The sequence below is a fragment of the Sorghum bicolor genome, chromosome 1 (genome assembly GCF_000003195.3).
Source record: "Sorghum bicolor cultivar BTx623 chromosome 1, Sorghum_bicolor_NCBIv3, whole genome shotgun sequence".
Classification (NCBI taxonomy): Eukaryota; Viridiplantae; Streptophyta; class Magnoliopsida; order Poales; family Poaceae; genus Sorghum; species Sorghum bicolor.
Window position 1 is genome coordinate 74,523,230 of NC_012870.2, and position 27,759 is coordinate 74,550,988.

General features: G+C 46.1%; 3 protein-coding genes across 3 annotated transcripts; 1 reads left to right on the top strand and 2 right to left on the bottom strand.

The window, feature by feature from the left end:
• LOC8054265 (probable pre-mRNA-splicing factor ATP-dependent RNA helicase DEAH5) lies at positions 1,335–7,079 on the bottom strand. Its single transcript, XM_002468306.2, has 2 exons — positions 3,650–7,079; positions 1,335–1,976 (listed from the first exon to the last, which is right to left on the bottom strand). Exons 1-2 carry the CDS (start codon positions 6,982–6,984, stop codon positions 1,583–1,585), a joined length of 3,729 nt encoding a protein of 1,242 aa, XP_002468351.1. The 5' UTR covers positions 6,985–7,079; the 3' UTR covers positions 1,335–1,582.
• On the top strand, positions 15,580–17,071 carry LOC8081897 (non-specific lipid-transfer protein-like protein At2g13820). Its single transcript, XM_002465665.2, has 3 exons — positions 15,580–16,375; positions 16,464–16,496; positions 16,650–17,071. Exons 1-3 carry the CDS (start codon positions 15,997–15,999, stop codon positions 16,874–16,876), a joined length of 639 nt encoding a protein of 212 aa, XP_002465710.1. The 5' UTR covers positions 15,580–15,996; the 3' UTR covers positions 16,877–17,071.
• On the bottom strand, positions 17,040–22,667 carry LOC110436857 (probable protein phosphatase 2C BIPP2C1). Its single transcript, XM_021464456.1, has 9 exons — positions 22,209–22,667; positions 21,106–21,953; positions 20,289–20,350; positions 20,004–20,073; positions 19,703–19,790; positions 18,138–18,307; positions 17,870–18,013; positions 17,653–17,781; positions 17,040–17,519 (listed from the first exon to the last, which is right to left on the bottom strand). The coding sequence occupies exons 1-9, from the start codon at positions 22,315–22,317 to the stop codon at positions 17,352–17,354; spliced, it is 1,788 nt and encodes a 595-aa protein (XP_021320131.1). The 5' UTR covers positions 22,318–22,667; the 3' UTR covers positions 17,040–17,351.

Sequence of the window (27,759 nt, forward strand, 5' to 3'; positions counted from 1 at the left end):
TGCTCAGGATTGTAACTTTGTTGCTGAGTAATAATAAAAGTCTATTTTCTTCGCAAAAAAAATACCTCTCATGATTTTTGTCCTATTTGTGTGGCAACTGGTAAGACATTGTTCTCTAGCAAAACCTATTGAGTCACTGACCGAATCCACATTCGGCTTTAGCTACCAGCAGATAGGATTGGCTACCTCGTGGTTAACAATCAACCAAATAACAAATTTAACAGCCAACTGCTATAGATTTGTCAATTTGGCATCTTAGAATACTCAGTATCTATGTCACTTATTTCTCGTGTTCCTGGTAGGAATAGGAACAGAAAGGATGTAACTATCGTTGTTTAGGCTTATAGTCAGTACCTCGTTCGTCCTTATCAGCTTTGATCATGTGAGCAGAGCATTGGGTCATCGCTCTTGATATTTTCACCAAGAATGGATGAAGATCTAATCATCTAATAATAGACTTTGCTCATGATTATTTCCTTTTGTTTGTGCCCCCTTTTTCCTTTTTGTGATCAGTAGTAGAGCTGAAATTATGGATGAACTTGGCTGTGTGTGGTGGCAGATGACAGAACTTTTCTTTTTTTTTTTCTGAAAAAAAAACAGCTTTGATCATGCCACCAAACACAAAAATGAACTTCCCGCGCTTGAATTTTGAACATTTCATCCATGTTCCAGTGTTTGCAACCAAGCAAGTCTACTGCAGCGCATTGTCCTGAACTTATTGCGTGATGTTTGAGTTTCCCAAATCTTAAATTCTAATTTTCAAGCAAATACTCTGCGTACTATTAGGAGCGATTCCAAAAGGTCTTATACTTGCAACACGCAAATAGGCTATATCAATGTATCATACTCGGACATGGAATATATTTGCGTGATTGTAAGGCATCTGAGAATGGTAGCGAATGCCAGCCAAGTTACTCAGATGCCACTTCTGTTAGTTCAACATAGTAGTTCCCTAAGTGTGGTCCCAGCTCTCAAGAAACTAGGAAAGTGAGTATAAAATTGGTCCCTTGCTAGGATATACATAGAAAAAGGATAGGTCAGTTATTGACTAGAAGTGATCCAGAACATCTATCAAAACAGATCCTCCCAAAAAAAATGAATATTACAGAACAAGTGAACTGGATAAGTTCGCCGCGCTCATGGAAGACCTGCACGGCTGCACCACGCCTTCATGGTCTTTGACGCCGACGATAACAGACTCACTATGCCCAACGAGCTCGCACGCGTCCTGTGCAGCCTCGGGGCCAAGAGTCCGTAACCGTCGCGCAGTGGAGTTCAACGTTCATGATCAAGCACATCCATACTTCATACACCCAAACACCGAACCCAGGAGAGAAAAGATACCACTTGTATCCAAGGGGTTTTGTACTTTTGTTGCGCGCACAAGAATTTACACTTGTAATTAATTACAGGTCCACAATATTACCAACATGCCAAACAGGGCCTTAGAGATGCTTAAATGTGTCAATTCACAAATATTTACAGTTTCGACAAAATTGTTAGTTGGAACTTGAAGTTGGAACATGGAAATAGATCAACCAGCACTGAAGAACATACAGTACACAGTTTCAGTGAGTTACAATCAAGCTCGGCGCTTGCTAAGACGCCAAGAGTTGGGCTCGTGGTATCTATCATACAGAGGCTCGATCCTCTCCTGCCTTTTCCTCTTGCTCATCTTGGTGGGGTCAGCACCCTTATAAAACCTTGGCGCCAGCTCAACAAGCCATTTTGGATCGATCACGGTCACCTCCCTCATGTACTCCTTTGTTGTCATCACAAGCTCATGATAGATGACCCAGTCTGGCTGGCGCTGGAACAATGCGCTGCTAGGGTGGATGTACACTGGCTGATTTTCGACCAAGGTTCTGTATCCTTCCTGGGGATCCTTCCTGGCGGCGTGGAAAAAGAAGCCTGCAGTGATCGCTTTCCTTATCTTTGTGAAGTTTTTCCCAGCGGATACAACATCAAGTTTATATCTGCACAGGCAATAGTGACATGGGTTAGGAAATAGATATACCTCAAATAAAGGGTTGTCTAGTCAATGAAGCATAGATCTAACACTGAAAATAGCCATGGGAACAATAATAACAAGCTGAATTTAGAAGAAAAAGTGACATGATGTACAGGCATAGCCAGGGTCCAAACACGAAGGACACATAATTGTCCAAAACAGTCTCAATGCTAAACCAGGTAGGTAGACCTCAAAGAAAAGGTTGTCTAATCAATGAAGCATAGATCTCACTGAAAATAGCCATGAGAACAATAATGACAAGCTGATTGTAGAAGAGAAAACAACAGAAGGTACAGACACAAAGGACACATGATAGTGCACAACCATCTCAATGCTAAACCAGGTAGTAATTTTCAGTTACTTAGACTATTACAAGGGTGTTTGGTTTGACTGGAAGGTTGGTGATGAAGATAGAAGAAAACTGATCCCATTACAAAACATCAAGGAGAAAATCCTTCAAACACAAAATGAGACGGAATAAACAAGAAACAAAGAAGACACGGGGAGCCTCTCAAGCAAAAGCTGGGAACAAAACAGAAGGAGGTATGCCATATAAAAAATTTTACATGCAATTCGGTAAATTTCATTTAGCAATTCAATAAATAATTATAAAATATGCTCCATAATTACTAAATAACATAATATGTCCTAAAATTCAACAATTAAGTTCCATTTTTTCATAAATTACAATACAAAATAGTACAAACACTAATTCAATAGTTCAAAATATGCATAAACAAATCTTACTGAACTACTTTGTCTGGCTTATGCCTACAACACTATTCAGCAGGCACATCGCACTCTACTGGACTAGTTGGTTGTCAGAATCCCGATCCGTATCCTAAATTCTTATGATACTATGAAGTATATTATCTATAGTTAATTTCTAGAGGTGTTAGGGGTTTGGACCAAATTACGTTATCCACAAACCTCAGAATTTACTGGATGATACCATAAGATAAACGATGAAGATAGTATCTATAGTTATTAACTTTTAGAGGAGAGAAATAACTGGAAAGTGAAAACTGAAACACAGGTGAGGAAATCTCACGGGAGACAACAAAGAGGGGGGAAAGGTTGGAAAATAAGGTGAGATCTCACAGGACACAACAAAGAGGGGATGAAAAATTGGAAAATAAAAAAAATAAACTCATAGCTAAGGAGGAATTAAACTACAGCCCCTCTTAGTTAGGAATGAAGGAGCATACCAATAGGCCAACGTAACATTTATTAACTGTTGTTTGTAAATTCATATTTTCAAGTGTGATTGGCAAGTGTCATATAAGACCTGAGCTGGTCCACAGGGTCTGCTGTGGTCCCTAGGTGCTATCATCCATTGCTACAATGGTTCCACCTTATTTGATGAAAATTACTAAAAGCAGGAAAATTTCCATGTGAACCAATAAAGAAGAAAAATGCTACATAACATTTTAACAGGGAAATTTTTTAAATGATATTGTCGTATGTAAACATCCAGTGGAGCTGTGGATGTATGCAGGAAAACAGGGTGCCCAAGAGCATCATAAAGGTATTGAATATATATGCAAGAGCACAAGGGAACATAAGAGGAGCGAAAAGTTGCATAACTAATGCAAAATGCTGCATGTTTCTAGTTCAAACAGCTAAAAAAACAGTTACCTGTCCATGATTGTGAGAAGTTGTTTCCTCACATCCTGGGCTCTCCTCAATGATCTTGATTGAACAAAGTTCTCAAAACACCAGGGCCCTGAAAAGTTCTTTGCCTTCCAGGCCTCATATACAGCAAGTAGAGTAAGATGGTCTCCCTCTGGCTGAAAAAATTTGGCCCTCTTTTGATCAGCTTGAGCCTGTTTCTCTCGTGGCCTGTAGAATATATTCCCTGTTTGAATCATAGCTATGATGGTCAGTATCTCATCACTGCATCCAAGGTCAACACTGGCTAGTAGCATCTTGGAAAGTGGTGGATCCAATGGAAATTCTGCCATTTTTCTCCCCAATTTGGTTAGAAGGCCCTCTTCATCAAGAGCGCCAAGGCTGTACAACTGTTCCATGGCAGAAATCAATGCTTGAGGTGCTGGGGGGTCCATAAAATCAAAGGATAACAGGTCATTTATTCCCATCGCCTTCATATTAAGAACTGTAGATCCCAAGTTGATCCTCTGTATTTCTGGAATCGTTGTGGGGGACATCTCATTCCGGTAGGCACTTTCAGTGTATAGACGATAACACTTGCCAGGTCCAGTACGCCCTGCGCGCCCTGCTCTTTGTTTCGCGGACGCTTGCGATATTGGAGTGATGACCAATGAATCAAGCCCTTGTTTTGAATTATACACATTGATTTTAGCAAAACCAGGATCCACAACATAGTATATACCGTCAATTGTCAAAGAAGCTTCAGCAATATTGGTCGCCACCACAACTTTCCTCTTACCAGGTGGAGCTGGGTCAAAGATCTTTGATTGCATCTCACTAGGAAGGGCACTATACACAGGCAAGATTATCAGTTCAGGAACATCCTTGCCTAGCCCCTTCATCCTCTCATAAAGACATTGGCAGGCATGATCAATTTCCTCCTGCCCTGTCAGGAAAAGAAGGATGTCTCCTTCTGGCTCTGTCAAGTGAATCTGCAGCACAGTAATCAATGCTGCATCCAAGTAATCGCTTTCAGGTTGTTTAGTGTACAGTATCTCTACTGGGAAAGTTCTTCCAGGAATTGTGAAGATGTTACAGTTGAAGAAATATCCTGAGAACTTCTCAGCATCAAGGGTGGCAGAAGTAACAATAAGCCTCATATCAGATCTGCGCTTAATAAGTTGTTTCAGCAAACCAAAGAGCACATCAGTGTGGATGGTCCTTTCATGGGCTTCATCAAGCATGATAACAGAATACTGGGAAAGGTTCTCATCAACAAGAATTTCACGCAGAAGCATACCATCAGTCATGTATTTAATCACCGTGTCTGGACCAGTACAGTCCTCAAAACGGATAGCATAACCAACTTCCTCTCCCAACCGACAACCAAACTCTTCGGCTACTCTCTTTGCAACAGACATTGCAGCAACCCTACGAGGCTGAGTACACCCGATTTTACCCCGTGTGGTATAACCTGCCTCAGCCAGATATTGTGTCACCTGTGTCGTCTTCCCAGAACCAGTCTCTCCAATAACAACCAAAACTTGATTATCATGTACAGCTTGTATAAGCTCTTTCTTCAACTTGTAAATAGGAAGAGACTGCCTCTGCTCTTGTAATGAAAGCTTTGACCTTTGTCCAAAAGTTAAAGCTTTTCCATAAGCCTCTTTCTTCCATTCAGGCATGTCATAAGCTGAAAGGCCAACACCTCGCAGCTCCTGTGCAAGGTGCCGCTCACCTGTATCAGGCATTGGGTCTTCCCACGGTCGATTCAGATCCTTGGGGATTGAATCTAACATGGCTCTCTGCTCCTGTTCTCGAACCTCACGACGCTCCTTGATGAGAGCACTCTGTAGGGCTGCTGCTCGACTCAGGGAGCCCTCAGGATTCTTAAAGATCTTTACAGGTGACATGTCAATTGAAAACCTGCTCTGCCCCTGCAAGAATGCTGGTTCATCCTCATTTAGCTCAATTTCAAGCTCTTCCTCTGCACCTTCCTCCTGGTACATCATACCATCCCCATCCTCGTCAAACATTGGATAATCCCTCACATCCAGCACACCTGAGGCAATAAGCTGTTTTGCTTCCCACCTCTCTGGTGAGCTCATTCGCTTGAGTGGTCGTCTTGACGTTGGGGCTGCCTCATCCTCCTCTGTGATCACAATACCTGACAAACCCAGCCTCTTGCCGGACCCCATGCCACTGCCATTGCCACCTGATGGGTTCACCCTTGGTGCATCATCCCCACCACGCTGCATCGGCAGGAGGTCTTTCCCAGTATCCTGATCAACATCCCGCATCGACAAACTCAACTTCTGCCCCTTCACCGAAACTACCTTCACATACACCTCCTGGTCACGCTTCACCACCTCCTTTGCATTGGCCACACGCCTGCTCGCCATCTGTGATACATGAACAAGTCCCTCGTGGCCACCGCGGACATCCTCAAGCCTGACAAAGCATCCAGTGTCCATCACCCGGGTAACCCTCCCTCGGTACACCTCGTACAGTTCGGGCTCCCCACTGGGATTTGAAGCAGCAACCTCCCTTCCCCTTCGTCCAGCACCCCTCTCCTCTTCCTCGTCATCTGCATACCTCCTGCTCCTCTCCCAGTCTCTATCTCTGTCCCTTCCTCTGTCTCTATCCTGGTGCCGGTCCCCATCACGATCTCGGCCACGGTCCCGATCCCTATCACGGCCATACTCACGGTCGCGCCCTCTATCCCTGTTGCGGTCGCCGCGGTCATGGTCGGGGTCGAGGCCGCCGCGGTCACGGTCGGGGTCACGGCCGCCGCGGTCTCGGTCGTGGTCACGGCCGCCGCGGTCTCGGTCGTGGTCACGGCCGCCGCGGTCTCGGTCGTGGTCACGGCCGCCGCGGCCGTAGTCCCGGTCGCCCCGGTCTCGTCCTCTCCCATCCCAGCGGCGGTCGCGGTCGTCCCTCGGCGGAGCAGGAGCGGCCGCATCGGCATCCCGCTCGAGCTCGAGGCGGAGGTTGCGAGCGTGGTCGGGGTCGTCGGGGCGCGCGAGCCCGGGGAACTTGGCCGCCTCCGCGCCAGCGGGGCCCGCGGCGACGGCAGCAGAGCTAGGGTTGGAGGAGGTCGGCGGGAGGATGGCATGGATGATGGTGAGGAGCGTACGGACGAAGTAGTCGGGGAAGTCGGCGCCCTTCTCCTTGAGCCGGGCGTCGAACTCGGAGACGGTTGTGGAGTCGCGGCCGAGCTCGGTGATGAACTCGGCCAGCACCTTGTCGCCGACGCCGATGTGGGTCTCGAGCTCAGAGCAAACCTTAGAGACCAGGGAAAGGTACTCCAGCTTCCTAAGCCCGTCATCGCCGGGACCAGCCTCCGCCGGCGCCGGCGCCATGGCTGAGGGTGGTGCTGGTGTCCGAGCTAGGGTTTGTCCGCGTTTCGAATTGATTCGGGTTGGGTTGGCCGCCGGTTTGGGTGGTAACTGGGAATCAGATCAGATCCTCTAAAAGTCGACCAAAACGACTTCCCTCTCCAGTCGAATATCTCAACCATCCAATACGCATCCAACCGTGAGACCAGCAAACAACAAAGAGTTCAAAAAAAAAAAACACTGCGAACGAAGCAGGCCTGCCTATAAGGCTGTAACCGGCCCATATGAGCCCAATGGCCAGCGAGTTCGTGGTCGACTCTACCGCCGCCGCCGCCGATGGCCGGGTCGGCGTTCCTCTCCCCAGACGTCCGCACCGCGACGCTCCGAGCTCCCTACCTCGCCGACGCTCCCTTCCCCTCTCCTCTCTGATCCGGAGGCGTGGCACGTAAGCAGGCTCCTACCTCGCTAGCGCTCCCTTCGCCTCCCCGTCCCCCGCCATCGCGGTCAAGACGGCGTCGTCGCCGCAGACGCTGCCGGCTCGTGGCTGGTTATGGCGGCAGCGTACCTCGCCTTGCCGGCGCTCACTTATGTACCACCGCGACGCTCCGGATTCGCGGCTGCAGGCCCTTGTCGCCTCATGGTCGTCGGTGGACTGTAAAAGACTCGTCATGGAAGGAGACTTCAATTGCTATCAGTTCTGTAAATTGTTCAAGTGCTGCCGGTTCGAGTCATTGTGCTAGCAGTTCTAAGTTGTAAAGTGTTGTAAATTGATCAGGAATGATATTGTGAATGAAATCCACAAAAGATGTTGCTGATTACTGCAACTTCATATGGCTGCAAAAATGATGCATACTGCAACTTACAAGTTTCATATGGCTGATTACACTGAACTAGAAAACCGAGGCTGTTGAGACATACTCCTGATTGCAGATGGAATATAATCTGTACTACCTAGAATTCACCAATAACTTCATCTGTCATTGCTCCCTGAGAAATAGGAAAAGAATAATTCAATATAATGGCCAAAGTATGATTCAGAGAAGAAGTGTATTACTTTGAAATATTAGCTATTGATGACCGTATAGGATTCAGAGCTTCCACATCAATCTTCCTTCAATCGATCAATTCAAGCACAATCCAATAAGGGAGGACAAAAAGAAAACAATCAAATTAGAACAAGCAGTTTGGCAGTTTGCCGATGGAGAGCAATAGATGACACGAGTGTAGAGATTTTGGCACCAGTTTGCTGATGGAGAGCACAAGAGCCCCGCGCACGACCCTCATCCATCGCTCGCTGCCACACGACCTTCACCGCTCGCGCCAAAAACGTGAGGCCGGCGCCAAAGCAGCGAGGATTCACGCTAGAAAATTTACAGCAGCCGCAGCTATACGTGCATCGTGATGTTGGGCCGGCCCAGAAAGCCGAGTGCAGCAGCCTGCAAGGCATATTTCTGTTGCTCAAAAAAAGCAGGGCATATCCGTGCGTTGCAACGGGAGAAAAATATTAAATGACCATAGAAAGTGATGACATAATGTTACATATCTATTTATATTTATCTTTTTTATAAAATTTAAAGTCCACTATTTTATTGATAACCATGACATCTATGGTATTAGATAGTTAATATTTACAATAATACGTAGCTTGAAGACATATTTATTTAATAATAAAAAATAGAAATTAGTTAAACTTTATCTTACTCTAATATTACCTCTTAATATAGCTTAGTATTATATTAAAACATAAGAAGTTTGTTGCTAACTTTTTTTATTTAGATTATATTCCTATGAAATATGATCTATCAGTTAGTATGTAGATTATGAATACATGCGCTTATGAAGTGTTCATATGACATAACAACACATCGTGCAAAGGTAGTGTAAGCATCCTCAAGCATAAATTTAGATAAATTAGTAAATTAGTGGGATATGCAGAAATGGTGCTAAAACTTTTATCATAAATCAAGCATCACATTAAATAGACTACCATAAAATTTTCATAATAATTGGAGCAAAATAACTATAATTTCAGTTTTACACTAAAAACATAGGCAAGCATCTTTAACAAAAAAAATATACTAAAATTTGTGATATTTTTTGTTTACTGCATGGATCTACATATGTGAAGCTGAACAAAATTTGTTTTGTAATTTTTAGATTTAATTTGTGATATTTTTTGTTTACTGCATGGAGCTATATATGTGGAGCTGAATAAAATTTGTTTTGTAATTTTTAGATTTTTCTATGAATTACTACGCATTTATCAATTTCAGCAGATCAATTTTACACTAATAGACCGTGAATGACCCAACATTTGTCCTGATGAAAAAGGCGCCAAGGCCTTCCACAAAGGCAACCGTTGAGATGTCGCCGGAATTAGCAGGGAGCACTGTCTCGAGCTCAATGGCTCCACTTGGTGCCCACCCCAAAACTCCATTGGGACCGGCCTCCCTCGACCAAAGGCGAATTCTTAAATTGTCCACTCTAGCAATTCCCAATCCACCATATCCCGTAGTTGTAAGCAGAATTCGATGACCTTGGCAGCGGCAATCCGGTGGTAGGTCGACCCAGCTGATTTCTTGCGTACCCAAGTCATACCTGAGGATTCCAGTGGTCATCCTCCTGTGAACACTGAAGTATAGTGCATTCCCAGCCATTGCGACGTCCCGACGATGAAGAAGACGAATAGGATCATTGAAGTCCAGGGCAGTCGAGGTTGGATGGCTCCAAGCGCCGGCCTTCGACGAGTAGATGTAGACATACACCTCGTGAGAGGAGGCATCAATGAACAATACCAGGAAGTGGCCACGGCGGCAGTCGAGGTGGTCGCAGGCAGTGGAGGCGCAGAGCACGGCGGCTCTCGAGTTGGAGCCGAACAGGTAGGGGGCGTATGCAAATGTACGTTGGGCCTTTGCGAGCCCTAGGTACTTTGTTTTCCTTTTAATCTATACAGAAGTATTGTATACGGACATGCATGTTCTATTATATAGAGATATTATATATATATCTATATGGACATGTCGGACGGAACGGATAGAACGTCCGGCAGACTGAAATTTTCATCTTTAAATATTAGAGTGGATAGATTAAAAAAAGCCAAAAGCATAGTATATGGTAACGAAACAATGTTATTCTCTCCTCCGTCGCAAAAAAAAAAAAGTTATTCTCTCCTCTCAACGGAAATTGCGACGAGCATACAAATCCGTAGCTCCGGGGGCCCCTATATATCTGCCTATCTGGACTAGATACTTGCCTCTAGGATTGATCTCAACGTCGCCACAAGCCCACAAGACCAAAGGTTAACGCGCAGGAGCGACGAGATTTTACCATCCAATCTTAACCTAGACCCGCGGTCGCCGCCATGGCTAGGCCGCAGCAGAAGGTCGTCACCGTTCTGCTATTGCTCCTCTGTGCCGCCTCCGCCATAGTAGAATCAAGTAAGTAGCACGCGCCACGCCTCACGAGTTCAAATTGGATCTCTTGTAAATAAGAAAAAATACACACACACAAGTCGGTCATCATTTGGTTTGTTCATCATCAGTTGCATGCGTATGTTATCGCATTACATTACTTAGGAGACTCCAGTGATCATGCATGTGTGTTTCAGATTTTTATCCCTGGTGATGAGAAGAACCTTTTTTTCAAGATTGCACATGAATCTGAAGACTTCAACTTCGTTAATTAACCTACCTAATAATGCATGTGTTGTGTGATTCTGCCCCCCGTTGCTGCAGATGGTTTCACGTTCACGGTGGATTTCCCCGAAAGGGTGTTCCGCGAGCTGTCGCGCCAGCGCCACGCCGCGGCCGCTCAGCCCGCTGCTGGCCCGTCGATCTCGCCCGCGCACCCGCCTTCTGGCTCGGCGCCCGCTCCGGCTCCGGCTCCCGCTCCGCTTGGCCCCGTCGTCGCCCCGGCACCCGGGCCGATGAATCCGGCGCTTTCCCCCGTGACGGCGGCCCACGCGCCTGCCCCGACCCCGACCCCGACGGCACCTGCACCGTCGCCCGCAGTTCCAGCCCTTCATCCGCCAACGCCGACGCCGACGCCCGGTACGTGCGCCACACTGTCACGATACGAATACGATGCTGCAACACTTCTTTTTTCCCGTGCGCGGCGCGGTGCACCACGTACGATAGATTCTGTCGATTGGGCTCATGTGTTGCTACAGTTTTGGCCCAAGATGACCCATCTAGTTCATTCACTTTCGTCTTTGCAATTTTCTAAGGCCTTGTTTAGTTTCCGAAAAATTTTGCAAAATTTTTCAGATTCCCCGTCACATCAAATCTTTAGACGCATGTATAGAATATTAAATATAGACGAAAATAAAAACTAATTGCACAGTTTGGTCAGAGTTGACGAGACGAATCTTTTGAGCCCAGTTAGTTCAAGATTGGATAATATTTGCCAAATACAAACAAAAGTGCTACTATTCTTATTTCTAACCCTTCCTTCCACTGCTGGATCTACTATCTGCAGCTCCAATGGCTGACCCACCCGTGACACCATCTCCTGAGCCGCCAGGTACGCCGTGTTTTTTTGATGAAAACCCCTGTTTGCATCTCTCAAAACTAGCATGGCAACCAGCAGCAGCGATCTAGACTAACGCGCTGCACCATCGTGTCTTGCGGTTGCAGTTCCAGCTCCGGTGCTCCCGCTAACGACTGGCCCAGCTCCGGCGCCGGCAACCACGCTGCCATCCGGGCAGGGCTCTGCGACGCCCACAAACACGATTGCTTCCGGTGCCGCCGGTCTCGCTGCTTCGACGGGAGTCCTGCTGTTATCCGCCGTAGCCGCCATCGCTCTATGATCCATTTGGATGCAATATCAACGTCCGAAATTAGCTGGGGTTTATTTTCTCGTCTCGATTCGTCGTCATTAGTTGTTGCTACAATGGATGTACAATTGCACCGCTTTGTCCTGCAGCTGGTAGATTATTCATTTGAACGCTACGGAACACGCTAGATTGTGAACACCTTTCAGTTTTTTCTTCCTCGCCGTGACATTCGAATTGCTTCAATCACAATAGTAACTAGGTGAATTCTCCGCGCGTTGCTGCGGGATTTTCTTAAAAATAATTCATTATATACATAACATTACTATATGGTATTTAGTCTATTATGTATGTACACATATGAATTTAACTTGCATGTATTTTATTATATTAAATCTAGTAAAAAATTGCTAACCTAATAAAACAAAAACTAATATTTGGTTACATTATAGAGGAAATAATTGGTGATGAAACAAATAGTGTATGTACATGACTTGTATGTGAATATATTAAAGATTTAAAGTATTTCACATGATATAGATGACATGATTATTTTTTATAATTAATATGGAATGACATGGACTTAGTGGAGAATGATGTGGACATTTTGCATGAAGAGATAAAAGATTTAGTGTGTCACTTAGTGGGGAATGATGTGGACACCTTCCATGAAGAGAGAATTTATTTAGTGGGGTTTAGCTTTATAAGAGTTATAGATGATCTCCGTCCAATCCCTTGCCAGAAGGGCAGCGGCGTTGACACGTTTTCTGCTTCATCAATATTTCATTACCTATTTTTTTGTGCTGATTTGACGCTCCTAATAGAAACATTTCATTTTTTTTCCTGACGTGGCACTTTCTAAAAACAATCTCATAAAACTCTCTACTTATAGCATCTCTAAGGTCCTCTCCAAATCAGTTTTGCATTTGATAATTTGCAAAAAAAAAAAACACAAAAAGAGGGCTCCAATGGTTTTACAAATGAGTTTTGCATTTATGCAAACTTTGTAAATCTTCCTCCCAACTTGGCATTTATGCAGAGGACTATGGGTTTAGCAAAATCCCCTCCCGCGCTACCGGTGCTCCCCTCGCATGCGCGGAATATCTCGCGGACTCGCGCCCGACTCCGTGGCCGCCGACCCCTGGCCTCTATCTTTAGCAGTAACTTTCTAGAAGCAACTAAGACCCTTTTTACCTACCGCATCCCTTTTTTGCACAAAATAATGATCATGTATTCATGTTACAGCTCTCATGATGCGTAGGAAAAGGGGGCTTCCTCATTCTGAATCTGAAAACAACAAATAATAGTTCAACACCTCGACATAAAAAAATCGAATAATATGAAATTATCTAATGTGAAAGAAGAACAACCTCCGACGGAATAAATCTGGACCATAGGTAGGATTATCCGCCAAATAATCCTGATACATCCTCTGGTGGCCGCCTTCTCTATCGCGATGAATGACAGCATGCCCAGGGACCGAACCAGCATGTCTTTGTTTTTTATTAGAAAATTTGTGCAAAATCCGAGCAGCTGCGCACATAAAAAATCATCGTCTTTTGAAGACTCGTTATCCAATTGTCTTGGGAGAGCCCTCTTCCGCCGCAGCTGAGAACAATTACGCGCCTCACAACATTGAACAAAATAGAAAAAAATTAATGGACGGACACAAGAATTCACGCAGAACAAACCTTGGCGAGCCGCAGTGCAAGCCTGTTTGATGGAGTTGGCGGCGGCATCGTGACCAGCAGCAACTTCGATCTGGAAGCGGTCCAAGGCAGCAACGACCTGGGACGATCTGATGAACTTCTCGACGGCGACCACGGGAGACGGGACGGCGACAACCGACAACGGAGGTTCACGCGCCACATTTTTTTTCCGCGGCAACGGGACACGACGGCGGCAACAACGGGACACGAGCGCGGCGTTTTTTTTCCGCGGCAACGAGACACGACGGCGGCAACGGAGGTTCACGCGCCAAACGCAAAGCAGCGCGCCAAAGAAAAAAAAAGCGCCGCCGGGTCCAAAAAGAGTATGTCAAGTCAGTTTTGCAAAGGCCCTTGGAATATGCATCTTTTAGGCTTTGCATTTTGTTTTGAGACTTTGCAAATAACCTTAAATGCAAAACTGATTTGGAGAGGCCCTTGGAGATGCTCTTAGGTTTTGTTTAGTTTCCAAAACTTTTTAGTTTTGAGTACTCTAGCACTTTCGGTTTTTATTTGGTAATTATTGTTCAATCATGGACTAACTAAGCTCAAAAGATTCATTTTGTGAATTACAGACAAACCGTGTAATTAGTTTTTGTTTTTGACTATATTTAATGCTCCATGCATGTGCTGCAATATTCGATGTGACGGGAAATCTTGAAAAGTTTTTGTTTTTGGGTTGAACTAAACAAGGCCTTAACAACGTACCATCTGGTGATTAGTTGTTCTACTGTAGCTGTTCAACTGTACTATGAATATTTATAATACAGGAGTAATAATTAGTATCATTAGAATTCCCTCTATTTCTAAATATTTAAGTTTCTTGATAAATAATTTTTACTAAATATATATTAAAAAATATTAATATTATGATTTGATACATAATTAATATCATTAGAAAGATCTTTTAAAAAAAGAACAAGAGGGGTTTTGACCCCTACTGGAGATAAATTAAAACATAAAAAGAAAAAAGTTTATAGATAATTAGGAGAAAGATCTTTGAATCTAGGTTTTTAATAAACTTATTTAATCTAGTTTTTTTGATAATTTTATTTAAAAATTTATTTTCTACAAATCGAGTCAAACATGTGGCACACATACCACTGACAATGGTTATTTAGAGACGAAGGGAGTACTTTTTGCTTAGACCCAACTGGACGAGCTTATCTGTTTGTCTGAAAAATTATAATTAAATCTTGTTTACTGATTTATGCTGAGAGAAAAATAATAAACGAACCGGCTTTATAAGTGACATCGAATCAGTTTTGTCTTGTTGAGTGTACTTGACTTGGTGACGCGTTGTTTTTGCTTGATCGTGGATGGTGACGTGAGCAACTCGACGCGGCGGCGTAAGCAGTCATCTGGTCGGTCGCTGGGTTCAGACCCGCGCTCACTCGAAAAAGCGAGAAGGGAAGTTTCTCATGGCCGCCGTGCGCCACCATGTGTGGACCTTTTGTTTTTGGTTTGGCGTGGCCGTGCTTTTTGGTCCCAGAGCCACCGAGCCACCACGGTCCATGGTTCCTGTCGTGGTGGATGCCAATGCCATTGCCCGTGCCGTCGTGCGCCCTCTCTTTTCTTCTCCCGTTTCATGCCACCCACCACTAATTCTTCCCAAAAAGCTACCCATCTTTGTTCGTTCTTTTTTTTACACTACTTCAACAATATTTTTTAACGAACAAACAATGTTTTTCTCCTACACAAATTAGCATCAGCATCACATCAACAGCGGTCAAATTTTGGCGAAACGAATAGGTCCTGTCTAGTTCTATTTTCCTATCTTTTCTCCAGACGATGGATCGCGCTTGTTTCAGTAAGCATATGTTCTTCTGACGAAAGTCGTGGCCGGTACTAGCTAGTCTACTGCTGCATGGTGATTACGAGTTCACGACGCCCCTTGCAGCCACACACAGGCAGAATCGGAGAATGGGTGGCCGGGTGGGTGTAGACCTGTAGGGACAAGACAAGAGATAGAGCTATCGCCATAATCGCGTGCGAATCATGTTCCTTTTTGAAAGCGGGAAATTTTCTCAATCCTCTCCGTTAGCTAGCCCAAAGCCACAGCCCCGGCCCGCAACGCACCTCATCATTCCACCCGCGCACCGCCGCTAGCCGCAGCCGCCCCTTCACTTTGTGTAAATGGCCAGCTCCATCTCCATCATCTTCTTCTTCTTCTATCTGTAATGTAGCAGTGCCTGCTGCTATCGATCACAGCCACTAGATTGATCCTGCGACCAGAACGCCGTGTGCAAAGCGACTAGCGAGCGCCAAGTGGTGTGCCGCCATCTATTTTTATCTGTCAGCGATGACACCAACCGAGCGCCCCACTAGCCACTACCACTAGTGACCAGTGTCGCGTGCTGACACTGCCGAGTGGCGGTGGCTGTGGCAGTCCATCTCCATCTCCACATAAACGCGCGCTAGCTCCCGTCGATCGATCCCTTCATCATTCTCACGCATTGCCAAACCCCGCTACTGCCAGTGCATATTATACAAGTAGCAGCACGTACAAGGGCACCAGTAATCGCGCCTGCCGCTGCCACTGAACCCACAGCAGCTGGAATGGCGACGACGGCCATGGCAAAACGGTCGTCGTGGCTGCTGGTCCTCGCGCTCGCAGCGCTACTACTAGCCGCCGCCGCCGTGCGCGTCGACGGCGGCGCCACGGCCGCGGCGCCGGCGCCGGCGCCGGCCGCGGACTGCGGGGACGCGCTTCTGGGCCTGGCGGGGTGCCTGAGCTACGTGTCGGAAGGGAGCACGGTGGCGACACCCGACCCGACCTGCTGCTCGGGGCTCAAGGACGTGGTGCACAAGGAGGTGGCCTGCCTCTGCCAGGTCTTCCAGAGCGGTCAGAAACTCGGCATCTCGCTCAACATGACCAAGGCCCTGCAGCTGCCCGCCGCCTGCAAGGTCAAGACGCCGCCCTTCAGCAAGTGCCACGGTGCGTACGTTCGGTTCCGTCTATTGCATTTGTGATCGTGGAGAGACCATTTGACTGATGGGTGATCTCGTTCTTGTTGCCAATGCAGTTTCTGTTCCTGGTGTGCCCACCGCGTCTCCTGGTACGTTTGTTTTTAAAACCTATCGAAAATCCCAGTGTCTCTTCTGTATCTGAAGAGATCTTTTTGATGGCCAACTAAATAGTAGGAGTAGAAAATTTCCCAAGAGCTCTGCCGTTGTTTTTCAACGAGTGACAAGCTTTCACGTTGTTTCAGTGCCTGCTCCATCTACCGGGGCCCCATTCTTCGGCCAGTCGCCGTCGCCGTCGTCGTCAATTCCTTCGGGGTCACCGGCAGCGGCAGCAACCGGGAGCCAGAGCCAGACCAGCACCCCAGCACCCTCCCCAGCGCGTTCTGGCGCTGCCGGCCTCTCGGCACCACCGCGGACGTTCCTCGCGGCAGCTACTGCTGCCGCGACTCTGTTCGTGTGCCGACTCTTGTGAGCTGGGCTACGTCACCTGTCATGTTCCAAGTTCAAGCGCTCCACCTTACCTTACCTTACCCCAGTCTGACCACAGATAAAAGGAGCATGTAACAACCCTGTACCGAGATGTATCTTGTGAGCATTTCAGTGTCGTTTTGCACTGCTTTTGAACCAGCATGTACTGTTCATGAATTTCATTGCTTCGCACAAGAAATCAATAATGCTACAAGTCACGAATTGGTTACCGCTGCCGCTGAGTACATCACGAAGTTCATTGAAAGGCTCGCAAGTTGCAACTTACTGCGGCCGTGCTCAAAGAGATACTCATGCAACCTTATAGTATGTATATGTATTAGTGTACACACGTTTGGCTGAGCGTAGCCCAGGATTGTGCTGTGTGCTCATGACGCACAATATGTTCATAGGCATTTGCCAGCGAGTGCAGCTGTAGCAAAAACTTGAGCTGCGCTCAACTTTGTGAGTTTGTTTATAGTTTAAACCTCAGATTTCCGAACAATAGATACAACAACAGTTACATCATCCAGCTTGCCCCCGGAGTAACCCAGGTACCCAGCCGCCAGAGCAGAGTCTGAAAACGGGCTTCTTCCAAACCCACACCGCCCCACTTCCTTTGCTCTTGCAACCAATAAATCAGCAATTTCCTGCAATTTTAACGTAAAGTGGGTATGGTTAAGAGATAAATCTTTTCTCATTGGTATTTGTGGATTGTGGGAGTAGTTTATTAGGTTCATTTCTGTAACACGATGAGAAATTCATTTGGTATTGCATACGGACCGTGGGCCTGAGATCAGCTTCTAATGATTTGGAGACAATGCCTGCTACTTCTTCTTCATAGACGTTGTCAAAAAGACCATCTGATGCTGTTACAATGACATCACCTTCTTGTAGATCGATGGCGTAGTTCTGCAAGTTAAGAAGAATAGAGTAAGTAAAAAAAAACTCTATAAAGCTTGCAAGAGGAAATCAAAAGCAGCACATTGTGTTATGGCACCTGTACGATTTTAAAAGGGTCATCGCCCTTTTCAATTTGCAACGGGAAATTGAAACCATAGGTCATCGGTTTTGATTTTTTATGGACCTCTCCGTTCCTTATCACAAGGAATCCGGAATCTCCAATATTTGATGCATGAAGGACCTGCAATAGCAATGAGCTCATAAGCATAAATATATCCAAGTTTGGGAGGATAATCTATATAGAATCAACTATCAGTACGTACATGTGAAAAAAAAGGAGGCCAAGCCATAACCAACGAACATACCTGGCCATCAAAGTGAGCAACTAAAACAGTGGAAGAACCAGGGCACCGTGCTTCATCTGCAGCCTTGGCAAGAACATCCTCAGTTCTCATCCCTGGAGCTCCTTGGGTCTCTGTTACAATCTTTTTGCAACCATCCATCAATTCTCTTGCATAAAGCCCGGCATTGATCCCTGAGATAACAAACATATTTTTTAATTAATGCTATGCCAAATTGCATTCAAGGTTAGGCATCTCAAGTTCTCTTAGTTTCCAATGTGACTACAGAATTTCATTTCCTTTTTCCTTGGAGAACAGGTATAGTGCTTACTCCAGGAAATTAAATTGAACTAATTGAAGTACAGAACTGGTTAAAGATTACATTACAAAGTGCTTTGAATTTGAATAAGACCACTCTCCATTTTCATAAAAAAGGGTGGTTTGGTTGAAGATCAAATCAAGAATTTCATTATATCCCTTTCTTCTACCTTCAATTTTATATCATATTAACATAAGGATAAACAATAGGGATACAATGACATTTGATACAACAGGTTCATGGCATGTTTATCACAATTATGTTGGTTCTATTGCCATGTTTACTTCTCATGATTTTTATCATGTTTGTGTGGCAACTGGTAAGACATTGTTCTCTAGCAAAATCTATTGAGTCACTGACCTAATCCACATTCAGCTTTACCTACTGGCAGATAGGATGGCAACTTTGTGCATAACTATCAACCAAATAACAAATTCAACAGCCAACTCCTATAGATTTGTTAATTTGGCATCTTAGAATACTACAGTAGCCATGTCACTTATTTCTGGCGTTCCTGATAGGAACAGAAGGAATGTAGCTATTGTTGTTTAGGCTTATAGTCAGTACCTCGTCCTTATCAGCTTTGATCATGTGAGCAGAGCTTTGGGGTCATCGCTCTCGATATTTTCACCAAGAATGGATGGAGATCTAATCATCTAATAATAGACTTTGCTCATGATTATTTCCTTTTGTTTGTGGTCTCTTTTTCCTTTTTGTGATCAAGTCGTTGAGCTGAAACTTTTGTATGAATTTGGCTGCGTGTGGTAGAAGAGGACAGAACTTTTCATTTTCTAAAAAAAACAAACAACTTTGATCATGCCATCCCACACTAAAATGGACTTCCAACACTTAAATTTTGAATTCATCCATGCTCCAGTGATTGCAACCAAGCAAAGTCTATTGAAGGCTGCAGCACATTGACCTGAACTTATTGCGTGATGTTTGAGTTTCCCAAATCTTAAGTTCTAATTTTCATGCAAATACTCTGTGTCCTATTAAGAGCAATTCCAAAAGGCCTTATAGAGTTATAGTTGTAAGTTGTAACATGCGAATAGGCTATATCAATGTATCATACTCGGACATGGAATATATTTGTGTGATTGTAAGGCATCTGACAATGTTAGTGCAGCAAAAAAAGCATTTCTCAAAAGCAAGTACAATAAAACTTAAGAAACAGGGTATGGAGTGTGTGCTATGGATGGACTGTTAGCTGCAGTTCACAGCATCCACAATGTTAGAACAGAGCTACATTTGAGAAGATATTGTTTACCTTCAAATGACCACTGACCAACTCCATCTGCTACACCAAACCAGCCGTCACAAGCAATAAAATATGCATCTTCACCACCTGTGAGTACCTGGAAGAATTAACAGGTACGGTTATAAAAAAATCAAGACAAATATTCAAGTAGCAATAAATGAGCAAGAAGCGAGAGAAAGCCATGTATAGTTTCCCGTTAATGTTAAGAAACAATGACTGCAATATCAGAATGGCAACCTTGTATCTTTTGTTGGCATATGTAAATTGAATCAAAAAATCATCCCAATTAATTTAGCCCTCGATACAGTACCTTCGAAGGATGTGGTAACATCGATGCACCTGAAGCCAGCACAAGTGTTGATTCGATCACTGAAGTCATCCTGTGTTGAATTGAACATTAAAATGGTATATTTAGATCTTAAAAATTTACCAGGAAAAGTTACAAAATGACAAGCCCATAGAAATCTTTACAGAAAGTACAATACACATAGGCCATAATCGAAATATGTCACTAGCAATGTCTACAAACAGACCAAAGTTGTAAGCTAACAGCTTGTGTTGTTAGAGTACGTAAAGAAATAAAGCAAAGTAATACCTATCAGAGCTCTTCACTCCTGCCATGTTGTTTTCTTTGGGCACCTTGCAGACTGCTTGATCCTACAAGGGGAAAGAACAGAGTATATTAAAGTAACAGCACAGGCCATGTTTAAAGAAGCACCCAAAGTTTTTCAGAAAGGTGGACCTAATTTGAAACAAGCACATGCCACCAAAATTTGTACATATATAAGATGAGTGTGCAATGGTGCATCCAAGTTACTCGGATGCCACTTCTGTTAGTTGAACAGTTCCCTTCACTAAGTGTGGTCCCAGCTCTCAAGAAACTAAGAAAGTGAGTACAAAAGTGGTCCCTTGCTAGGATATATACAGCCATATAAAAAAGAGGATAAGCCAGTTATTGACTATAAGTGTCCAGAACATCTATGACGAGCAGTGTTCTGGATCAAAACGGATCCTCACAAAAAAAATGCATATTACAGCATTAGTGAACTGCATAGGGAAGAGGATGCCCCCTAAATGCCCTGTAAGTCTGCAACTCATTGCGCCTCATCACAAAAAAAATATATTATAGGATGCTAATCCATAAACAAATTAAAAATGCATTAAGGAAAAAAGAATATATGACAATAAGTTCCGTTTTAAGGCCTCAAATATCTTGAGAGAATAATTTTTACCCGTGGCTGCAGCTAGTTTCTACGGATTGCAGGAACTTGGGAAAGGGAAACTTCCAATGAATACTTCAGATGAACTAATAACAGAACTACACAAAGGGAAAGCACCACAAAGTGATACGAGATATAGCAACGCTGATAAGCAGTACCTAGTTCCTACAGGAGTTGGCACAAAACACATACCGGTTGAGGGATGTGGGCTCTGTATCCTGCTTCTTGTTCCTCTATACTAGAAACACTTGACTCTGTCTCGACGTCGGTATCAGAATCCTGTGTGGTTGAGCCATCGGAAGCCTCAGAGTCATCCAAACTCGTCTCCATCCTGTCCACTCCTTCCTCAGAAGGCACGGTGGAACCATTCGAGGCCTCATGTTGTCCTGAATTCGTCTCCATCCCCTCCACTCTTTCGCCACACAAGATTCCAGCTATCTCTGTGATGTCTTCGGCATCATCGCCATCAGTAGACAGTTCCAATTCCCCTCCGGCAAGGCCGTTTCTGCCATCCACATCATCATTCAGCTCAATTCCAAATCCAGAGCCTCCATCCTCACTCGGGAACCCCACAGTAGCAGGGGACCCTGTTGGTACTTCATGGACCTCAGGTTCACATCTTTGGGCACCACAACTCGCCTCTGGCAGAGACCCCTCCACGAGGGAGTAGCCACCAGTCGATCCAGTGGCATCTAAGCTTGAAGTGGAACCTGACTGGGACACCTCAACCAGTGAAATCCCATTGGTCTCACCAGCTTCATCAGAGCCCAATCCCGTACTATCCAACGTCCGGTCATGGCGCTCCTCCACTGGAGCTCCTAATCTCACGTCCAAAACACCTGGTTCCACCAATTCAAGCTCCGCAGCATTCTCTAAGCACAAAACCTCAACGCCCCCAGCGTCACCGCCAGCAAGGCCTCCCGATGTATCGCAATCCACAGCCTGGATATCGGGACCGGCCGAATTTGACCCCGTCAACTCCGCCGAAACGGCGGCTGTGTTCCCGAAACCTGGACCTCCCGTCGCCTCGTCTGCACCGCCTGCATCCAGAGCAGAGCAAGCCAAATCGAATCAAAAACCAGAGGAAAGGGAAACAAAAATTAGCAGCGACAGTCAGCGAGCGGACAAACAACCGAGCAACCATCAACCGCCGCGGCAGGGGGTGCCGGGTTGGGTGTTCCATTTACCGACCACCAGTGGTTTGACCGCTTGGGGGTCGGTGTTCCGTTCACCAACCACGCCAAGCCAGAACGGCGTCAAGCGGGACCCCGTTGCGGCGTAAGAGGAGGCCTTACCGGTGTCGGGGGAGCACTCCGCGGCACGGCGCGCGACGGCGGAGACGCGTGGTGGAGACGAGCCGGGTCGGAAGTCGAGGACGGCGGCGGTGGCAGGGACCTCATCCATGGCTAGCTGCGCCAAGCGAGGCAACCACGACGGCGCGGAAGGCTGGCTCGAGAGCCCGGGCGGGCGAATCGAAGGCTTGGGTTTGGGGAAGCAGCAGCAGCAGCAGGCTAGGGGAAATGGCGGCGAGACTGATGGGGAAGGGGAAGCGCAAGAGGGGGAGGATTAATGGGGAGGGAAAGAAGCAGCTTGTGTCTGAGGTTTTGAGGCGGCGGGCGGGCTGCGTTGTGCGCTGCGGTGCGGCCGCTCGGCCGGCGTCGTATTCTATGGAGCGGAGCGAGGTGGGGTGGGGTTTTCCGGCCATTTCCTCAGGATTTTCATTTCCTCCTGTCGCTTTTTACTCTTTATTTAGGACAAGGGGCCCTCCAAGAAGTTTGTATTTTGGCGCGGCTCTGCCGGCCGGAATAATAACCGAGTCATCTGTGTGCTGTGGCCCCATGGGTTGCTTTGCTTACAGATGGTTTTGCTTGTTGTCTATAGTTTAATATTTGCTGAAATGTTAAAGCAGGTGAGATGGTTTATTTTGAGTTTGGTAGACTCGTTCACAACGGTTATGTACATCTTATACGATTGGTGTGTGGGTATGTGTTTATACTTATAATAGAACAACATGATTTTTGCTTGTTCGATAAAAAAAAGAAATTTTTAACATAACATAGAACCATTCTGAATAAATAACATGTTTAGACGTAGACCATTAATATTTTCTTCTAGAGTTTCATATCTGACACTTCGTAGCTGTCATAAAAACGCATTCAATACAACATTTTGGTATGAAGCATCGTCAGAAGTGACGAATACTCCAAGCCATAAATGAACAGTCAAAACGAAGATAAGTAGAATCACTACGAAAACAAAAGTAAACACGTCTCGGTCAAAAAGGTCAACCTTTCATTGAGGCTAATTATTCAAGCTACTTTCTTTAACCCGTGCTTCTAGTTGGTGTTCGCATCGTGGAAGTAATAATTGCTTCTAGATGAGTTTCACGTTATCACGGCAGATATCTCTGGCCGATATGTTGCATGAGCCGTTTAACGATCACCTAAGCATGATCACCTATTCACCTATCCAAGTGCCAAAACCTTCAAAATGCCCCAGAGGAGCACCAGTCATATGACCATGCGTATGCGTACTGCGTATACCGTTGACTGTCCCCATTTGCCTTCGTGTGGATAATTTTGTGGATATTCTACGAGGAAGGCAGCACGGCAGGGTCGGAGCGCCACGTGGGACCACGCTCAGCTTCGCGCGGTCAATCCATCGTGCACGCCGATGTGTTGCCACCGCCTTCCTTACGTGTCGCCGGCAGGCAGCAATCCAGCACAGCGCATAGTGGTATACACACCCCGGCGGGCCCAGCTGACAGGATCGCCGATCGCACCGCGTGGCTTGCTGAGGGCAGCCCGCGACCCACCCGGCCGGACCCAACAGGCCAACACCAGCCAGACGCCGACGCGGAGCGCCGGTCGCCTCGCCTCCGATGCGTGCGGGTGAGATTAGCAACGGATAAGGCCTAATTATTGGGCCAGAGAGGCAAAAGATTTCGCATTGATTAATGCGACGCGCCAATCGATTGGGGTTCCAAATAACTTGTGGAGTCCGAATTTTGTTTTGTTTTGGATATTATAATATTTTATTTTTATTTGGTAAATATTGTCCAATTATAGGCTAACTAGACTCAAAAAATCATCTTACGGTTTACAGACAAACTGTACAATTAATTTTTATTTTCATTTATATCTATTCGCTTGAGCTTATCAGTCAAATCTATCAGTCATTCAGCAGTGTTTTTTCTATCATAATAAATCAGCAAATAATACCTTTTGTCAAGCCAAACGAACAACGCATGGATAAGTTGCTCCAAGCAATCATTCATCCGGATTCTTTTATAATATTCAACGCTTGGCGATTTTTGCCAGCTGGATCATCACCCCTTGGCTGATGCTCAATTTGATCATATACTCCTAGTGTTTTCGTGAGATGGGGTCACTACCTCTGAAGTTTAAGCGTGCCTTTGTTTAAAATTTGGTTTTAATCACAAGGAAGAGGAGAAACATCGATTCGGTTATGTGTCGGTGGTACTGGTTACCACTGATCTGATACAGCTGAAGTGATCAACACATATCCCCGGTAGGTCGCATGTACATTTCGTTTGGGCAAGCGCGAGGATTAGGATTTATGTTGGAAATTCGTTTTTTCTGGAGGGTAGGGTGCGTGTCAATTCGAGGCCTCATCCTGTCAAGACCAGCAAGAGGGATTACAAGATGGAACTGCCTAGCTAGGCGTCGGTGCCGCGGTGACCGGTGAGGTAAGAAAAAAACGTCCTTCCAAGAAAAAACCCTACCGTGCTGCCTGCGTGTCTACCGTGCAAACCCTCGTGTTTTCGCAGCTGTGAGCCATACGGTGCTACCGGGGAACAGATTCGTTTTCGCACTATACAGATACAGAACGGCTGGACACAATGCAGAGCCTGATGAATGCGGAATGCCTGGTGCTGTGCAGCCGAGCAGTACGCATCGCGATCAATGCTCATGAATCATGATAGGATCAGTATGCAGGTACAGGGCTACAATCAGTGGCCTGAGGAATCAACTTGTTGGACCTGATTAGGCCGGCGCTAGATGGATAACGCGAAAGATTCGGTGGCAGGGCAGCGTGTGGTACAGGAATGCGGCTGTCCCGGATAGGATGCCCGGACCTGTTTCAGCTGTTCTCGACGCTGACGAGACCAGCTCCAGCCTCCATCCCCGCCGCATTTTGCTTCGGCGGGCCAGTAGCATATCCTGGGGCGCGCGAAGCATATGCATGCTTGCCAGATGCCGCCGGCCCGCCGCTGATTTTTCTTCCACCCACGACCAGGTGCAAAGTGGCGACACCTCAGGCCTTGTTTGCATACTGTCGAATTCACTTTAATACATGTGTGTTGGTATGAATTGGGCTGGAATTTAGTTCAAATTCTACTCCAATCCACATCAACATATGTTGATTGATGTGAATCCGATCCAAACAAGACCTCAAGTGGTGATGGCCGTTGGCCAGTAGGGAAGGATTGCAGATTGCTTGCTCGTTGCAACTTGCAGGAATTTGCTCTCATGGGAGATCAGATCGAGAGATCCCCATGTGGATGTGGTGTGGTGGTGGTGGTGGCATCGTTGTCCAGCCAAGAGTTTTTATTGTTTCTTTGCTTGACGGACTCGGATCCGGGGCTGGAGTTTGTCTATGCGCCGCTGCTTTTTAATTAATTAATTCTCTTCTTCTCGTGTCTGAGTGCCTTCTTTTGTGGAAATTCTTGGCGCAGGAACGTGCGCAACCGCTGCTTTCTCCGTGGTCGCCACTTGCAGGAACATCTGACTGAGGTGCTAGATGACAACATGGGATGTGAATTTTCTTATCACATGGTTATCCGATAAGGTTCACGGCCTGTTTGATGTCAAGACTAAAGTTTTTGTAAAGAGAAGCCAAATGGACTAAACTTCATTAGTGTATATATCCAAACATCACAGACTAAACTTTAACCACCCAACTTTTAGTCATCTAACAATTAATTTTATACAACAACTACTGGACTGCAGTCCTGAAGTAGGAGTGTTTGGTGATCCGTGTACAGCAGACAGACAAGTTACTGAAGAGTTGAGAAAAAAAAATATCTCTTAACTGAAGTCGGTGAGACAATTTATCTCTGTTTGACTGTTTCCACCCGATTGAAGTGACATCGCGCTAGTATACTGGATTGTCAAGACTGGGCGAACACACAGGATTCCAGCTGCCCTGCCTTCAGAAATCGGGACACTGTCTTGTGTTACTCTCTGTTGTCCGATTCTCACTTCTTTACTCCATGCTTGAGTGTGAGTTTTGTCCCTTTTCCATTTTTTTAATTCCTAAGCACCAAGGACAGTCATCAAACTCAGAATGCAGTGCAAGCATCGAGTCAGAATGCAGTGCAAGTATCTAATCTAAATAATCTATGGCTAGCACACCAAAAAGTAGGGGCAGGGTGCTGCTCCTCATGAAGCCGTGCCGTGGGCACCGGCAAAATTCATGTGTATGTGGCACATGCTGTCGGTGTTACTCTCCGCTCAAGATCCGAGTTCATTGCGGTCGGTGTTTCTCCATCGTGCAGGGATTTCAAAAAGATTATCTACTGTTTACCTTTCAGAGATTCGATGCTAATGTTCCTCCTGCTTGTTCGATCTCGGTCCGTGCTCACATGCCCATCTGCTCAAAGAATCTGACGGCTGACGCTTGCCCTCTGTACACGATTTGCAAGTACATGAAAACTGCACCTGCACCGCCCATCGCTTCGCTCGCTTGTGCGCTCATCTTGGCAGGTTTGCTTGCTGTGGGTTGTGGCCCTCCATCTCGCTTCGGTTGCATCTGCCGCCGACTGCTGTCTCCACGAGACCACGACCACGCGTGAAGAACTGCCGAGTAGACCAGGGGGCACATGGCCGGCGTGTGGGTTCTTGGTTGCACTTGCACGCTTGCAGTGCAGCGAGGAGCTGGTGCCCCGCCCCGGCACGCGAGCGTCAGCACCGCCGAGATCGCGGCAGTGTGCCGCGCGTCACCTGTCCGTGGCACCGCAGATTTACCTACCGCGAGCGGCGACCCGGGCGGGGGATCGCCGGGTCGGTGTTCCAGGCCAGTGAGAAGTGGCAGACCACCCCGGCGGGTCGCGCGAGCGCAAAGGGCGGGCGCCTCCGTCTCGGCACGTACGCCCACGCGCGCTCAGGTCACGCGACATGGTACGGTTCGCGGTGCTTGCAAGCAGAGTGCACGCTCCCGGTTTCAAGACGGGTAAAAGGCGAAGCGTAGCGTAGCGCTAGCACATGGCGCCGGCGCGGTCCGGCCCTCACCGACAGCCGTCGCGGCTGCCCCAGGTGCATCTCACGGTCGCACGTCACCAAAGATCTGGTAGCACGGTCGTTGTATTCAGTCGTCGTCTGGTCCAGCCGCGTCCAGCATTTTGTGAAATCGTCATACAAGCACCGCGTCCTAGTCGACGAGCCATCGACGACGACGACGCGACGGTCATGCTCAGTTTGTTTGGGAACGAAGCTCGCGCCGCGACACCCGACCTAGCACAAACAGGCAACGTGCCAACTCAATGGCCGGCCCAATGAGAGATGCACGAAAATGAACGACGAGCTGTTGCAGATTTAGTGATTGTACTAATCTAAATTTTTTTGGAAGCAAATTTTTATTATACACATATACTTGACTTTCCGACTCAAATTTTAATAGGGATGAGAAAAAGAAAAAAAATAGTGGAAAAGAAAGAAAGAAATGAGAGAGGACGCCGATGATTGGATCTTAGAGTACACTAAGAACATGAGAGCCCATTCACGATCGGCCTTATCCTTATACTAGGCCTAAAAATTAGGCCCAACTCGACTCCTCCTTGTTGCACCTAAAAAAGCTTCACACTTGCAAAATAGACCCTGCAGA

What these genes read in the sequence shown, in the direction of transcription:
- LOC8054265 (XM_002468306.2), bottom strand. Translation starts at nt 6,984, where the DNA reads ATGGCGCCGGCGCCGGCGGAGGCTGGTCCCGGCGATGACGGGCTTAGG. An exon ending in CTTCTCACAATCATGGACAG is followed by an intron (nt 1,977 to 3,649) that starts GTAACTGTTTTT and finishes TTGCCTGTGCAG; the next exon opens with ATATAAACTTGATGTTGTAT.
- LOC8081897 (XM_002465665.2), top strand. Translation starts at nt 15,997, where the DNA reads ATGGCGACGACGGCCATGGCAAAACGGTCGTCGTGGCTGCTGGTCCTC. An exon ending in GCCCTTCAGCAAGTGCCACG is followed by an intron (nt 16,376 to 16,463) that starts GTGCGTACGTTC and finishes TTGCCAATGCAG; the next exon opens with TTTCTGTTCCTGGTGTGCCC. An exon ending in TGTGCCCACCGCGTCTCCTG is followed by an intron (nt 16,497 to 16,649) that starts GTACGTTTGTTT and finishes ACGTTGTTTCAG; the next exon opens with TGCCTGCTCCATCTACCGGG.
- LOC110436857 (XM_021464456.1), bottom strand. Translation starts at nt 22,317, where the DNA reads ATGGATGAGGTCCCTGCCACCGCCGCCGTCCTCGACTTCCGACCCGGC. An exon ending in GGAGTGCTCCCCCGACACCG is followed by an intron (nt 21,954 to 22,208) that starts GTAAGGCCTCCT and finishes CTCTGGATGCAG; the next exon opens with GCGGTGCAGACGAGGCGACG. An exon ending in AAGCTGATCTCAGGCCCACG is followed by an intron (nt 17,520 to 17,652) that starts GTCCGTATGCAA and finishes TTAAAATTGCAG; the next exon opens with GAAATTGCTGATTTATTGGT.